Here is a 15716-nt window from a genome sequence, read left to right as displayed (position 1 = left end):
AGGAATGATCCTGCACTGTTTGGGGGATGGAACAAGCTGAGACACACAGATCAGATCCCCACAGATACAGACAGACAGACAGGCTCTAAAGCTTCTATTCCTGAGCTAAGAGCCAGCCACAGTGATTTATTTTTTTAAAAACACGATCTTGGGGAAGATTATTACAAAAATACAAACCTTACAGCAGCACAAAAACTCTCGCAGTAAGTAAAACGTAGTGCTCCTCGTGACCTCTCTCCTGGAGCGCCGGGCTGCAGCCAGGACACCGCTAGCGCAGCCGAGGGAGTCCAGCGTCCATTGCGGCAGAAAAACAAGCCTTACGTCCAGCCCGTCTTTCTCCGGGCGCCATTTCCCGTACAGAAGCAAGAACATGAGCAGACGTGAAAAGCTACATTTAACCCTCCCGTCCCTCGCAAGCCGGTCAGTCTGCGACAGGAGAGAGGATTCCACTCGCTACAAATGTTTTAAAACCCCTGTGTTCTCAGTTCCTGGCTTCTCAGCGAAGCTCTCCTGAGGCTCCTGCCAAACCCCAAAGCAGCAGAGATAAAAGAGAGATTTAATTCACGTTGCAGTGATTAAAAATACCCCTGGGGGCCCCTTCCACAGCCAGGTGGCCAAGTGCAATTTAATGCTCCTCCCTCTCTGGAAAGAGGGGAGCAGGCTTGTTTCACAGCAGCTTGGATTTGCCCTTTTCTCGAGTGGCAAGTTTCAGCCCTGCCTGCGGTGCTGAGTAACTCCACGACCACGTCGGGGAAGAGCTGTTATCCCAGCGCCCCCTTGTGAGCTGTACGCCTCCCCGGCTCACCACACGCAGCCATCTCACTGGAGCCGCATCCTCACTGTCCAATCTGGATGTCTGCAGGACGCAGCTGCCGTTCCCCTTCCGCCAGGAAGATCTGCATGGCCCTGTGCAGCATGTGAATCCCCAGGCACCGGCGCCGCTTCATGGGCCAGCTCGCCACCACGCCGTAGTAATTCCCCTTCTTCTGATTGGACAGCATCTTTAACCCTGTAAGGAGAGGGGGGACCCTGCTCACTGGAGGCAGCTGCAGTAAGGAGGTGGGGTCAGAGGGTTCCACTAGCAGGGGTAGGACACAGCTTGATCTCCCCACAACCCCCAGCAGGATCACCCCCGGCCTGTTCCAGCCCTGTGAAACTTCTCTCTGGCTGCTAACGTCCCCCTGGGTGGAAGGAGGTGCGTTTCCACGGAGGGTAACAGAATCGCAGCTGCTTGTGTCAGGAGTGAGTTCAGCTCAGTGACGACCTGTCCCCCCCTTCCCCTCACGACTAGGGCAGGCAGCGTTCAGTCTAGCCCCGCACCCCACAGAAACCTTCCCAGCAGTGTGCAGGATGCGGTGCCTGCCCAGAGCTCCCAGCCGCAATCGAATCCAGAGAGGCTGAAACAGGAAACGGCAACCTAGAAAACCAGACAGGCTCTGACACAGGGGCAGTTCCTTTCTCCCCCAGACAGCAGTGCACCCCGACTGGCCCAGGCTCCAACGCCCCAAACCCTTGGACCTCAGAAGGTGGGATGGCTAGACGCTCAGGAAGGTGAGTAGACGTGAAATCTTCAAAGTGCTTTATAAACAAGCCAACCCCCTGGCCCCGCCCCATTAGGGGGCAAGTCGTTATTACCATCCCTACTTTACAGATTGGGAAACTGAGGCACAGAGTTGGGAAGCAATTGCCCCCAGGTCATGGAGGGGGATTCAGTTTCAGAGCTGGAACTGCAGAGGTGGGGCTCCCAGGCCTGGGCTCAGAGCCCAGCCCCTCCCCGTCGAAACCATGTCACTGTGAGGCGATGGAGGGAATGGCCAGCGGGGTGGGGGGGGTGTCTTTTAGGAATATCTTGGGGGAAGTTTGTGCAAACCTAGGACAAAACCACCGTGTCACTTGGTGCTGCCTTACCAATTGCGTCCACCAAGCAGGCCTCTCGTGTGTAAGCTTCCACCGGGATGACGTTCTGGAAGCAGTGCACGGAGATCACACCTTGGCCGCCCGCCCAGATATCCAGGATGTGCTGCACTTTGGGGCATGTCTGCAGGACAGACGGTCAGTGGTGACTACATCCCTTTTAACCTAGTGGTTTTCAACCTTTTCTCATTTGCGGGCCCCTAAAAAATTTTCCATGGAGGTGCAGAACCCTTTGGAAATCTTAGTCTGCAGACCCCCAGGGATCTGCGGACCACAGACTGAAAACCGCTGTTCTAACATGATGGGGTGATACCCAGAGAGGCAAGTTATCCTGTTAGACACACTGGGTGTGGGTCGTTCCCAGAGACGCTAAATCAAATATTTAAACGCAAGCAATTGTATTCTTCCAATTGGTTCTGGAGTGCCCAGCTCGTTGCAGCCCTGGCAGCGTCCCTCACTGATGGCGATCTCCCCTAGGCCCCCACTGACAAGTGGTGCAAAGTGTGACTTCCAGGCTGGCGAATGGTGCCGGGTAACAGCCCTTGGGACCGAAGCCCTTTCCAGCCACAAAGCAGGACAGCTCCCGGCACCCTCAGCCATCCCCGGAGGGCTGAGCCGTCATCTGGTGACGACTCCCATGCAGTGCCCGGTCTGCGTGGGGTTCAAAGTAGCAAACCTTGAGGTGAAGAGGCTCCCCGGAGGCTGGCAATCCCACCTCTCTTTCCACAGGCTACTAAACAGCTGTGGGCCAGATCCTGGGCCGGTGTAAATCAGCGACCTCCAGCTTTACGCTGATCTCATTATCCGTACAGAGCTTTTGTCAAAGGTGGGTTTTAAACCTCGGGCAGAGCAGGAAAGTCTAGATTGGGGCCTATCGCCACCTAGTGGCAGTTTGTTTTATGACCCCCCGGCCCCATTACCTGCTTCTTTCCACCCCTGTAGTGAGTTAAGGCTTCGTAGAGGTGGCAGTACGGTCGGGAGCGTTTCCCTTTGCCCACGTAGAAGATGGCACTGACGAAAGTCCTAAAGCAGTCGGCCTGGCTGAGGTGGTGGCAGCGGAAAGGTAAGTTCTGCGTCACCCTGCAGGAGGAGGCAATGCTGAGCACGGAAGAGGTCTGATCTCATCTGCCATTCCTTACACGCACCCGAGCCCTGGGCTGAGCGGTTTCTCAGCTGGCTGCTGCCCCGCAGTTCTCCTCTGGGACCCCTGCTAGTTTCCGGAGATTATTTTTAGCTCAGGCTCTTCCAAGGTATCTCAGTTTGGGCACCCAAAATCACCAGTCGTTTCTGAAAACCTTGGCCAGTCTGCGTCAGTTCCGTGCAGGGCAAACACAGCAGATCCCACCCCTGGAGAGGTCCTGCAAGAAGACGAGGGCAGGGAGCTCACTCTTGCCAACAGAGAGGTAGGTTGGAAGAGGAAGTTCTCCTAGTGGACCTTCCCCAGGAGATGGCAGTTTTAAGGTGGGTCAGATGTGGGGCCTGCAAATCTTGTCTCTGTCCTTTCAAAGGTAAGGAGGACGAGTGCAGAGAGAAAGGCGGCAAAAGCCTCCAAGAGGACATTGTACAAGGAGAGAGCTGTGAAGAGATGCCGTACCTGGGATCCAACAGCAGATAGTTAAAGCTGGACTTCAGCACGCCCTCCCTCCACTTCCTGTTCTTATCGGGCTGGTCGAACTGTCTGGAGAGCGCCATTTCGTCGCCCTTGCAGTCGGGGATCTGAAAGGTCTCTAGCGCAGAGGACAGCTCAGGGCTGTATCCTGTGCCAATGCAAGAAACAGCCCGTTTCACCCCCACCCCGAAAAGGGAGGGGGAGGGGAAAGAGAATATACAGATGTGTTAGAAAAGGCAGGACGATCCAGAGACGTCTAGGCAGCGTGGAGTGATGTGCACGTGCCAGGCAACACTCAGCCATCGTCTGTTCCCAAGAGATGCTGCCACAGCAGAAGTCTGGTGACTGCAGCTCTTTGGGCTGCAATGACAGGAGGTTACCAGGTTTGTACGCTCTGGATTTGGGCTACGGGGTTTGTATTTCCTCACGCTGATTCCTGTCCCCTCGGCCTTTGGCTAGCCAGCCTTCGCCTTGGCTAGGCCCGTAAGTGGCCCTCGCCACGTCAGAGCGGTGGCAAAGCTACAAAGAAATCCGGCCTTTCCAAAGCGTCTCCACAGCAGTCGCACCCAACTGGGTTTTCACACTGAATTCTACGGCTCTCAACAGCCGGCTCGGTGCTAAGGGCTGCTGGGAGAGGTCACCATGGTGAACTGTTCGTGTTTAGTGGAGTCCAGGCTTGTAACTGAGCAATGCAATGCCTGGAAGGGACTGGAGGTGGGGGGTGATGGGGATTCTGACGCTGCTAAGGAACGATTCCTCTAGCAGTGATGCTTTTAACAGGAAGAAGGCCCATGGAACAAAACAAAGGGGCTGGCCCGGGGGACGAGAGGAGGAAAAAGGAGTCACATAAGTGGTTGATTTCTTTGGGGCTTCCCGTGATGTGGACTCAGCTGTACTTTTAATAAAACCGCTGTACACAGGGGCTGCACTGGTTTAATTTGAGGTGCGAGTTTAAACCGATTTTGTTAAACTGGTGTCAAAGGCCGTGGGGGATTTTATTTCAAGTTAAAGCAGACTGAGGCCTGCTCTACACTAAAACGTTCGGTTGACCCCGCTACATTGCTCAGGGGAGTGAAAAACCCAGCCCCGAGTGACGTAGGTAAGATGACCTAACCCCCGTGTAGACAGCACTAGGTCAATGGAAGAAGTCTTTCGTCAATCTAGCTACCACTTCTCAGGGAGGGGGGATTACCTTCCGTCCCACCAGCATACGCAGTGGCTACACTGAGGTGCTACAGTGGGGCAGCGTTTCAAGTGCAGGCAAGTCTTAATTCTATTAGGAACAGATTTAAGCGAAACAAAGATGATAGTGTCCACACTGGGGTTCACACTGGTTTAACTAACCCAGTGCAAGTTTGCATGTAGACAAGACCAGGGCCCAGGACTGGAAAAGCAGCAACAGAAAAATCTTTTAAATGCAGACCTTGTCCACACAGGAAAGCTGCACCTGTTTAAACCGATTTAATTAAATCGGTGCAAACCCGTGTTGACACTGATTTCTGTCGGTGAGGGATTTATTTCAGATTCCTAATCCACTTTAGCTAAACCAAATACACCTGGCTTAAACTGAAGCAGGACTTTGCACTGGTTTAACTAACCAGGTGCAGCTTTCCCAGGTAGACTTGGCCTAAATGCTCCATCTCTGACAGAACCGCTTAGCTAGAAGCCCCACAGCTGGAGCGGAAACTGCTTACCTGCAGACCTCTTCCTGGCCTGGGCGTTCGGGTCTTTCATCAGTTTATCGAGCAGCTGCACATAGATCTTCCTCGTTAGGCCTGTAACGGGCCCTGGGTTCGCCCCCAGGTTTCTCAGCTTCCTAACGAGGGCCTCGTCAGAGAGGAGATGGAGCTTGGAGGTCACTTTTGGTGACTCGAGCTGTGGGGGTTGGTTCTCCTTGCTATCCTGCCCGGCCAGTTTGTTTTGATAGGCTTTCCAGTCATAAATGATAGTGTCATCGGAGCTCGTGCTGTCTGCGAGGACGGAAGCGTCGTCCACACATGGAACGTGACGCTCGATCAGAGCGTACCCTTCCTCCTCGTCCATGTAGAGATATTCCACCGGCTCCCGGGTGCTGAGGTTCACAGGCCGGCCACCGGGTGAGAGAGGAAAGTCCTGGCTGCACGAATCCGGCACGGGGCTCAGCCTCCCCGACAGGTGGTCGGAGGCAGACGCAGCCCAAGAAGGCCTCCTGGAGGACAGCCTGCTGAAACTAACCCTTGAGGAACTGAGCTGCCTCTTTGCATCGAGCTGAGACTGCTGGCGCTCCTCTTGCGGACACGTGCTGGGCAACGCTCTCCCACATCCGTCACTCGCAGCGTCCGACTCAGCCTGGGAGAAGGCTGTCGCACTGAGTGGCCTGATAAGAGCAACCTGCCGTGTTGGGTCTGTGCAATCACCCTCCCCGTCCTCCGTCAGCCACGTGCTGTTTGATGGGGAGCGGTCCGTGTCGGAGCTTGGGGGGCGGAGAGGGAGGCCAGGGTGGCAGGCAGCACATGGCTCGGCTTCTCCCTTGTTACCAGACAAGGGCTGATCATCAGTGATGAACTCACTGGGGCGAGCAACTCCTCCAGAGTCCAGCAGCACCGTGGGGCTGGCATCTCGGTAGCTGCTCTGGCCAGGAGAAGACACTGAGTGGCTGGTGGCTTTTGCGATTAATTCAGTAGCATCCAAGTTATTCGTTTCTTCTCCTTCCCAACACGATGCATTTTCATCCCCCTGAGCGACTCGGCTCCCCCTCGCAGGGCTACCTTCCAGACAGGCGGCAGGACCAACTGGCGTCCAAGGCATCCCCTGGTGGCTCCTAACTCTCCTGGGCCGCCTTGGCATCTCCAATGTCTCGTCGAAGAGCAACGAGGAGTTGTCGCTGTTACGTGCCGCGGAGGTCATGCGGCTCTTTGTTCTGGGGGTGACGTGGCAGGGCCCGGGGAGCATCTGAAGCAGTGGTGAGTGGAAGGACTTTGGGGGAAACATCATCATCTTCTGTTTCTCATTCAAGTGAGAGAACTCATCTTCTTCAGAACCCTCGGCGGGACTGGCGAGGCGCTGGATCACCAAGGTGTCAGCTTCACTGCTCAGACTAGGAGGCTTCACCGATCTCCCTCGAAATGTGTTGCCGTTCATTTCTTCCTCTCTGTTACTGTCTTCCACGGCCCCATCTAGCAGCACCGTGTCCAGCGTCCCGCTTGAGGCTCTGCCTAGTGGCACCGTGTCCAGCATCTCTGGGTCAGACCCATTTGCAGAGGGATCCAATTTCTGAATATCTGCTTTTCTTGCTACCCACTGGTTACTGGTCAGTTGTAGCCTTGAAGATTGACTGCTGTCTGTGGAAAGCCCCATCCCCCTCAACTGACCCCGCAGTTCCCAGTCTGCAGTAACTTGCCTGTAGTTCATAGAGGAGGCAGTCTCCCGAAGACCAGACTCCTCAGCTGCAAGATCAGCCGGGGTCAACTGATGTGGTTCCTGAGTTGACAAGATACTTGAGCCTCTGCCACTCTTCTGAGAAACACACTGAGCCTGTAACTCTTGGGAAGGGCTTGAAACCCCCGGGTCTTTGAGAGACCCGTTTTCAGTGCCGCAGGCATGCAACTCTGAAGCTGGCTTCCCAGCAGAAGTCAAACCAGAACCATCTTGGCTAAGATGGGATGCCTCAAAACTAGCCTTTGAGTGCCTTCCTCCTGCGATCTCTGTGTTCTGTGACCCGGAGGGGGACAAGTGCCACACAACTGCTCTCAGTGCTGCTGGCATTTCTACCAACTCCTCCAAACTCTGCCCAACGGTGCTGGCCATCAGTCGTTTGCGTAAGCGCACTCGTGAGCCCCCATCTTTGCTACCAGTGCTGCTGGAATCAGCACTTTCGTCTCCGGCCCGCAGAGAAGAGCTGCAGCTTTGCGTCTCTCCACCGGTAAAATCATCTTTCCCTTCCAAGCATTTCTTCGGCTCACTGCAATCGGACGCTTCGGCGGCGCTAATGTAACATTCGCTGTCACAGCTGCCATATTGGCTGCTGCTGCTCTCAGAGCTTCCGCTAAACACCTGTCTAGCTGCGAAAGGAGAGTCTGAATTTTCACGTGTCCTGGCCAGAGACGCTGGATCCATCACTGTCTTTTCCAAGTCATAGATGGCTGTGGAGTTGGCACGACAGAACAGGTACACGTGGTCTGGGGATGTGACATCCAAGCCTTCCTGGCCATTCACCTTTACTAACATTTCAAGATCAAGGAAGTCACCGAGCAGGGACAGGTCCAGAGTGCCGTTGGCAATGCTAGTTCTAGGGGCGCAGCGTGGCCTGAAAGGGCTTTCCTTCCAGTTCCCATGGTTATGGATGGGCAACATTTTGGGGGACTCACAGAAACTGACACTTCTCCGTGCCAGCGCTGCATGGCTCAGGCTGCAACGTCGTGGTTGAGAGAAGATCACGGGTTCCTTTGAAATGGATCCATCCTGGCAAGGCACTGGCTGGGAAGACAGGCTGTGACCGCTGTCTGTTGTGTCTTCATTGTCAGGGTGAGATGGTGTCAAACTATTTTCTGTTTCTGAGGAAGGATAAGCAGAAGCCTCATCCTCTGGAAGGCACTGTGTTGTTGTCAGACTTGAAGCTAGTTCTCTAGGCTCATTACTGGCTGAAAGCCGAGTGCTGGACAACACTGGCTGAGATAGGCCAGGACGGCTGCAGGGACCATTGTTAGATAAAGTGGCAGATCCCTGGGAACACCCATGGTGTGAATGGGCACAAAAGGCCATTGTGGACGGATCCACTGAACAGCACAGATGGTCCTGGAGATTCCCTGGAATACAACTCAGCTGGCCACCTGCAGTGGCGGCTGCCGTGTTGTTAAAGGTGACATCCAGGCCCGCGTTACAGAAACTCCCATTCGGCAGACACTTCTGGATGCTGCTAAGTAGTCCAGGATCAATGCCAGCTTTGGAAAGTCTTGAGATGATGCTGATTTCTGTGCAGTCTTCAGTCAGAGTGGAAAGGAAGCTCTCACTGTTTCTTAGGCCTTCACGGCAGACTGTACAAGACAGAGGGACACGCTCAGCACTCAATGTTCACTATTAAAACAGCAAACATCAATGTACATTTGTATTTTAAACCATGCTAACAAAATGCACACAGCAGTTCATCAGCAGTACCACCTAGCTGGCAAAGCAGACAGGAGGGCACCAGCACTCCTGGAAACTATTCCTGGCTCTGCTACTGACCTTGAGAATCATTTCGCCTGTCTACCCATTTGTAAAATGCACCTCATAGTGTGCTCTCAGGCTTCGTTTTTAAAGTGCTTTGAGATCAAACCAAAGCACAGCACAAATTAATTCCCAGCCACTGGCCTGCTGGGTGACCTTGGGCAAATCATGTCGCCTCCCTGGGCCACAGTTTCCCCATCTGTAAGATGCAGATAATACTGCTGCTCTCCTTTGTAAAGCGCTTTGAGATTGACTAATGAAGAATGTTACATAAGAGCTGAGTATTATTATCATCACAGAAATACAAAGCATTAATCTGGTTTGCTTTGGTTTTTCCTAGACTGCAGGTAAGTGAAAATGCTTGAGAGCAGTTTGCGGGGCTGGGTCAGGGTATTGATAGAGAGATACACAGCCTTTCATTTCTAGGTCATATCAGGCAACCAACTGCAAGAGTCCTCCTCCGTTAGTTATTCAGGGCCTTGCTAGTCGGTAGAGAGACCAAAGACCGAGGGCCATTGAAACGACAGGACCCTCTTTTAAGAGTCAATTCCTGCTCCGAACAGGGGCCAGACACAACTTGTAGGAAGGTGATTTGCTTGGTTCAGCTGACACCCTTACAAATTAGGGCATTCACAGTTCAGAAGCACAAGCCCAGCATCCCGAACCCTTACTGCAATTACATCTGTGCTCATTTGCTCCATCTGCTTCCTCTGGGAGCCAGGCGCACTGGAAGCCCTGCAGGACTTGCACACACATCTTGTTTCCCTGTTCCAATGCCAAGTCGATCGCTCTCTTTCCATCCTGAAGAGCAAAGGGGCACACACACACACAAATGAAAAACAAACCACTTTATCATGCTCTGCTTCTCAAGGGGAAAGACTCTGCTAGGAACCACCCACATGCTGCACTACTCAGCTGGAAAGCCACATTTGGCGGCTTGCCAACCCCTAGGCTGGAAGAAGGTTGCCCATTATGCATGTGATGTATATGTAGTTTCCAGAGACAAAGCGTCTCAAGCTAGGAGAATAAAAGGTTCTAGTGGCAGAAGCCACAGCTGTTTTTAAATCGTGACTCTCACTCCAAAGCACTTTACTAATGGAGGAATGTCTTCGTTACTGAAATGCAGCCACCTCTGAGGTGGAACGTGGCAGCTGTTTAACAACACACAGCAATGCAACAAGAATGGAGGTGTAGAAGAATACTATACCCAGGTGAAGCAAAAGGCTCGCCAAGGGGTGAATGAATATAGCTAGGTCCTCCAGTTGTGAACGGAGGCATGAGATGTAAACCTTTCAGGGCAAGGACCATGCCTTTATCTGTGCCTTGTACAGAACCAGCAGTTAAATAATAAACTTTAATGATAAGGGCTCAGGACCATGGACAGTTTAATACATTAACTTTTTAGTTCTTGTTCAAATGTGACAAATGGAACAAATCTGGTGGCCTCTAATCCCTAAAAGACATTCACATACATCATGAAATCACCAGTCAATTCAACACAGGCAGTAACCTCTGCTCGGGACTATAGGGAGACATGGTTATCCAGTCAGGGTCCCTCGCTGGTTACAGATTCATAGACCTTAAGGCCAGAAGGGATCACTATGATCATCCAGTCTGACCTCTGGCATAATTCAGGCCAGAGAACCTCACCCAGCGAGTCTCGCATCAAGCCCACAAGTTCGGTTGAGCGAAAGAGTATCTACTAGAAAGTTCTGGTCTAGAAGACTAGGTAAAGTGATGGAGACGCCAATAAAGCCTTAAGTAATGCCAATCCCGAAGATGACAACACTGAAAGCATAATTATACTCACTTGGTCTTCGAGGTTTGGGTCCCCTCCGTTCCTCAGTAGGAGCTTCAAGCATTTGTAACAGCCCCAAGAAGCTGCTACATGCAATGGTGTGAGTTCCTCTACAGACCTGAAACACAGTGTCCCAGGTTTACTTTCCAATCCTTTATCCCACATAAGCCTTAAGAAAAACTAAATGATTGAAATGCTATTATGTTCTATTAAAATGTGACAAAAGAAATGAGAGATCATAATACAGGGAGTAACATGCACTGATTTGTGGATATTTTGGTACATACCATTTTGCTACTCCTTCCAATCTTATTGGACAAAGGAAGAGACTCAAATTTCATTTAGTATTGGCTTGTCAAAAGTACGATTGATTCTAGCGGAGGAATGGATGCAACCACTTGAAATATTGGTATATTAACATAAGGCACACAAACGTTTTTCTTTTTGTACTCCTTGCACAAGGTCATGATAGACCATCTCATGATACATAGACCATAACAAGCTTTGTGACTGTTTGTATTATTGCAAGCTTTCTAAGCAACACATCATTCAGAGGAAGTTTATTGTTGTTTTATAGGAGAGCTGAGTTTCATATTTTGTCTTCCTTCGTGTATGCAACTTCTAAAAGAGTGACAAACGTTTAAAATTGAAGAGGGTGGTTTAAATCGCAATTCTGTGGAAGGTAGATCCCTGAGACACATCATCATACTGAATGCAGTTCTAAACATTGGCTCACAACGCCCTGCTTGAAGGGGAACCATCTTCAACAGTAACACGTCTCACAAGTTTAGTTTAAAACTATTCTTTTCTGTTCGAACTTCAGATGCATTTCATCTTTTTAGCTGTGCCAAAAAAACAGGGGGGGGGGGGGAGTCATTCCAGCCTCTTTCAGTTCAAATATGATTCAGTAGGACCCAGTGTGCCCAGATCTCACACATTCTCCAAACTCTGGGCTGGAGCAGACACTATGTACTCCCTAATTGTCCTGTATTTTCAGCAGGTGAGAAAGAAAGCCCCGCAATTCAGACTGAACACATCTGTATCCAGCCTGTCAGTTTGAACACGCCCAGATAGAACCTTGCCCAGGAGTCTCCCACACCTCAGCACATGATGATAATCCACTGAGCAGAAAGTCTTTCATTTTGTGCTTGGAAATTACAGGCATGCATGAGGAAAGGCAGGAGATGTTAAACTAATCCAGGATCACACGTTTGGAGGAGATTTTCCAAAGGTTAGACCACAAGACTAGGGTTCAGGACTCCTGGGTTCTAGCCCCAGCTTTGCCAATAGCTCAGTGTGTGACCTTGGGCAAGTAACTTCACCCCTCAGTTTTCCTATCTGAACAACCAGGATGCTGCTTTGCACTAGAAAGGGAGAAGGGTTAATTCATTAATGCCTGAAAAGCACAAAGTATTAAATGGGTTTCATCTGCTAACAAAAAAACACCCGCTCCTCCCCAAATAAAAAGCTCCCCCAGATTACCTGACATTTGGGTTTCCATCATACTGGAGAATCAGCTTCAGACAACGAACACCACTTTCCCTTTCTTTGCCAGCCGCCAGATGGATCGCCGCAATTCCCTCTGGCAGAACGAGGTTAGGATCTGCACCCTGTTTCAGCAGTGCTTCCACAACCCTTCAGATGTACAACAGGACACCAAGTTACACACTACCCACAACATAAGACTATACGCTCTTTGGGGCAACGACAATGTCTGCTTAAAGTTTCTGCAATAGTCATTCTGCTACGTGAGTATCAGATAACAATACTGTAAACCTCTCATTTCTTAGAAGTCTGTCATCAGATGCCTCTTTAGACAATAAAGTTGTATTTCAGCTGAAGTGACACTGCTAGCAAGAGTCTCTCCTTGTCCACTAAAAATCTCCAGACGTGTGCTGGTTAGGGACTGGTGTTCCCTAGAAGATGTAATCCACTGACAAATGTCATTTTTTGTTAACATTTCTCCCTTTTTCTATCTGTTTTAGAGTCTTGTGCTGCTGCCTATAGTCATGGTATCTGAGCACCTGCCACATAAAATCTAGAGCAATTGCAAAGTCCCTAGTGAACTTCATTGAATCTCTTGCACATCTCCCATTTTGGGGCAGTCCACATGGGGCCACGTTGTGCACGCTTTACATTTTGTTAAATTTACATTTGTTTTTCTTAAATTGATTTGGATGAGGTTTTTTCTCCCTTTGATTGGTGTTTTTCTTGGGAAGGGGGGATGGTGATTCTTACAGTGGAATGGCCTTTTTGAAGAGGGAGGTTTTGGTAGCAGTTTATAACAATTTATTTGTCACTAAAACGCCTGCAGATGCACACTACTTCTTCTCATCAGGTAGGAAAAAATACTTGTAATTTGCAAATGATTCAAGATTGTTACAAGTTTTGCAACAAACTCCAGTCCCTCAAAACAATGCACACAAGGAGCAACTGCTACTTGTCTAGGAACACCCCTTTCTGCATCAGTTTTGCATGGGGGGGGTGACACTGGCTAGATCAGGGGGCCCTTGACGTGTATTCAGGAGCTCTGATTATTCCCTTCTGCACCAATCTCTCGTTGGGAATGTCACGCTGGCTGGATGGCGGGCAGAGGGGAGGGGGGCATTTATGATGTTGTTTAACATCAATATGTCAAAATCATAGTGATTCATGTAAGATATGCCATGTCAGGTACTGTTAGAAAGGCTGTAATGTGCTAAGTAAGATGATAATGTTTATGTTCATGTGTTATGTGTGTAATGGAAGTTATGGATATGGTTGATATATCTGTATTTCAAATTGTGCTGTGTCTGGGCGACACCCCAGACAGGATGGCTGCAGCACTAGCCTGCTTAATGGGCCATTAAGGAAATTCACAGGTACAAGGGGCCCAGGGGGGGAAGCCAGGGATATACCTGATGAGTCACCAGTCACTCATGTGACCCTGGACTCCATCTTGTTCCTGTAAAATTCCACAAGCAGCATGGCAAAGGCTAAAGGACATAAAAGGCAGCTGCACCACATGCATTTTGTCTTCAGCCTACCTCTGGATCAACTCATCTACAACTGACCTGAAGCTGTGAAACAAAGGACTGAGACCCATCCAGGTACTGGATATGCACCAGAGGGCTATACAAGCCTGCAAACACCACAATTCTAGGAACCTGATATATATGGACTTTCAAATCAATTGTATGTATCTGGTTGCTTTAATCCTTTAACATTTCTCTTATAGTTTGTTTCTTTCTTTTTATAATAAACCTTTAGTTTTATTTACTAAAGGACTGGCTGGCAGCGTGGTACTTTGGGTAAGATCTAAACTTATATTGATCTGGTGCTGTGGCTGACCCTTTGGGGTCAGGAGAAACCTTTTTGGTAAAGAGCATAGAGTTTTAAATAACTGGTCTCTTTACTGGACCTAGTAGCCGATTGGGAGCCAGAGACTGAAATGAAGTAAAGGGGGTTGTGTGTATTTTTATTTTGGCTTCTTGATAACCAGTGTGGGGAATCAGAAGCACTGTTTGTGGCTGGTTGGGAAGTCTGACTTCAGTGTCACCCACCAGTGCTGGGAGAACCTGCTCTCCTTTTACAGCCTGCCCTGACGTTGGCATTTTCAGGTGGCTGCCCTAGGCACGGAAGGTCACAGATTTGGATGAGGTTTTTTCTCCCTTTGATTGGGATTTTTCTTGGGGAGGGGATGGTGTAATTCTTACAGTGGAATGGCCTTTTTGAAGAGGAAGATTTTGGTAGCAGTTTATAAACAATTTATTGTCACTAAAACGCCTGCAGATGCACACTACTTCTCATCAGGTAGGAGAAAAATACTTGTAATTTGCAAATGATTCAAGATTGTTACAAGTTTTGCAAACAACTCCTGTCTGTCAAAACAATGCACCCAAGGAGCACCTGCTACTTCATCAGTAGCCATCACACCTCACAAGCTTCCTGTTGCCTCTGGCTGCTGGCTTTCCAGTGGCAGCACCCGGGGGGTGTTCCACCTTCAGAGCTTTCGCAGGCATGGTAGAGTTAGGCTTTCTGTTTCTCCTACTGACTTGTTTAACCCAGAGGCCCTATTTACAGTGACAAGGCAAAGGCTCCTCCCCTTCTTGCCATCAGACTTAAGCATCACTGCTGCTGCTAACAAGTCCAGACATCTCTCCTCCCAGTCTGAGCTGAGGTAGCTGGTTATTTTCACTTTCCTGCAAGATATAGGGGCTACTGAAATCCACTGATTTCTACCATATAACCTTCCAGCCAGCTACATCAGAGCAGCCTCTTTCTCCCCACCACCTCTGAAACATACCAAGGGGTGAAATAACCACAAATCATCATTACACAACCAGCAAAGCCAAAACCAGCTACTTCCTTGGACAGCACGAATTAATTGCTTGACACGGGCAATATGACAACCCCGCCGTGAGGATCCCTCAAGGGCAGGCTACTGCTCCCCCAGGTTGTACGAATGCTGCTGTGTGGCAGCGCTGACGGGCACCACGGCCGGCAGACTCACACCCTGTAGCTCTGCTCGTGCTCCCCGGGGGGGTGGCGTGGAAACCAGGCAGCAACAGTTCCACCGTCAGGGCAAAGGGACAAAGCTACTGGCAAGTGCGTAGAGGGAGTCCTGCATGTCCCCCAGTGGGGGGGGGGGAGCAGAGGGAGCCCCCCAGCAATGCAACGTGCACGGCCAGCCCCCATCCCCCCAGCGCGGGGAGCTGCGCACAGCGAGCCGCCTGCCATTACATGCAACGAGCTGCGCCTGGCCCCAGCGCGGGGAGCCTCTCGGTGCAGCCTGCCGCCCCTCCCCCACTGCAGAACCCGCCCCTCCCCCCGCTTACGGGGCCTCCTCGGCGTGCAGCGCCTCGCACAGCCGCCGGGCCAGGCGGGCGGGCGCCGGCGAGCGGCTCATGCCGGGAGGGAGGGGGGAGGGGCCCGGCCGCCCGCTCCCCTCAGCGCACGCGCACACGGGCCGCCGCCGTCACCCCGCCCCTTCCCTCAGCCGCCGCCATCCATCCCGCGGGGGGAGGGGCCGCCGCCGCTTCTCCGTCCCCGGGGGGGGGGGGGCGAGCCGGGGGCGGCCGCTCACGGCGGCACCATCCCGCCTCAGCCCCAGGGCCGCGCAGCGAGGCGGCCACGTCCGTCCGTCCGCTTCGAATCTCCCTCGCGGCCCCGACTGCGCCTGCGCCGCCCTCCGGGCGCCCCGCTTATTGGCCGCCGGCGCCTCTCCCTCTC

General features: G+C 51.4%; 1 protein-coding gene across 2 annotated transcripts; it reads right to left on the bottom strand.

Annotated features, from left to right (window-relative positions):
- Positions 1 to 92: 92 nt before the first annotated feature.
- On the bottom strand, positions 93 to 15579 carry ANKLE1 (ankyrin repeat and LEM domain containing 1). 2 transcript variants are annotated; one of them, XM_067560018.1, is made up of 9 exons: positions 15323 to 15579; positions 11988 to 12140; positions 10518 to 10623; positions 9388 to 9508; positions 5218 to 8535; positions 3509 to 3671; positions 2835 to 2994; positions 1909 to 2038; positions 93 to 1009 (listed from the first exon to the last, which is right to left on the bottom strand). In XM_067560018.1, the coding sequence occupies exons 1-9, from the start codon at positions 15391 to 15393 to the stop codon at positions 837 to 839; spliced, it is 4395 nt and encodes a 1464-aa protein (XP_067416119.1). In that variant the 5' UTR covers positions 15394 to 15579; the 3' UTR covers positions 93 to 836. The 2 variants fall into 2 exon arrangements, with proteins under 2 accessions (XP_067416119.1, XP_067416125.1); XM_067560024.1 differs by lacking the exon at positions 93 to 1009 and adding an exon at positions 1020 to 1417.
- Between the last annotated feature and the right edge of the window lie 137 nt (positions 15580 to 15716).

The sequence above is a fragment of the Emydura macquarii genome, unplaced genomic scaffold (genome assembly GCF_026122565.2).
Source record: "Emydura macquarii macquarii isolate MOO-44397 ecotype Brisbane River unplaced genomic scaffold, CSIRO-AGI_Emac_v2 contig_306, whole genome shotgun sequence".
NCBI classification, from domain to species: domain Eukaryota; kingdom Metazoa; phylum Chordata; order Testudines; family Chelidae; genus Emydura; species Emydura macquarii.
This window is presented reverse-complemented; position numbering and strand designations above follow the sequence as displayed.

Excerpts from the sequence above, each read along its gene's own strand:
- ANKLE1 (XM_067560018.1), bottom strand. The coding sequence starts at position 15,393 with ATGAGCCGCTCGCCGGCGCCCGCCCGCCTGGCCCGGCGGCTGTGCGAG. Across the intron at positions 8,536-9,387 it reads TGGAGCAAATGAGCACAGAT|TCTGCCGTGAAGGCCTAAGA; the intron begins GTAATTGCAGTA and ends TGTCTTGTACAG. Across the intron at positions 2,039-2,834 it reads ACAGGGGTGGAAAGAAGCAG|ACATGCCCCAAAGTGCAGCA; the intron begins GTAATGGGGCCG and ends TCTGTCCTGCAG.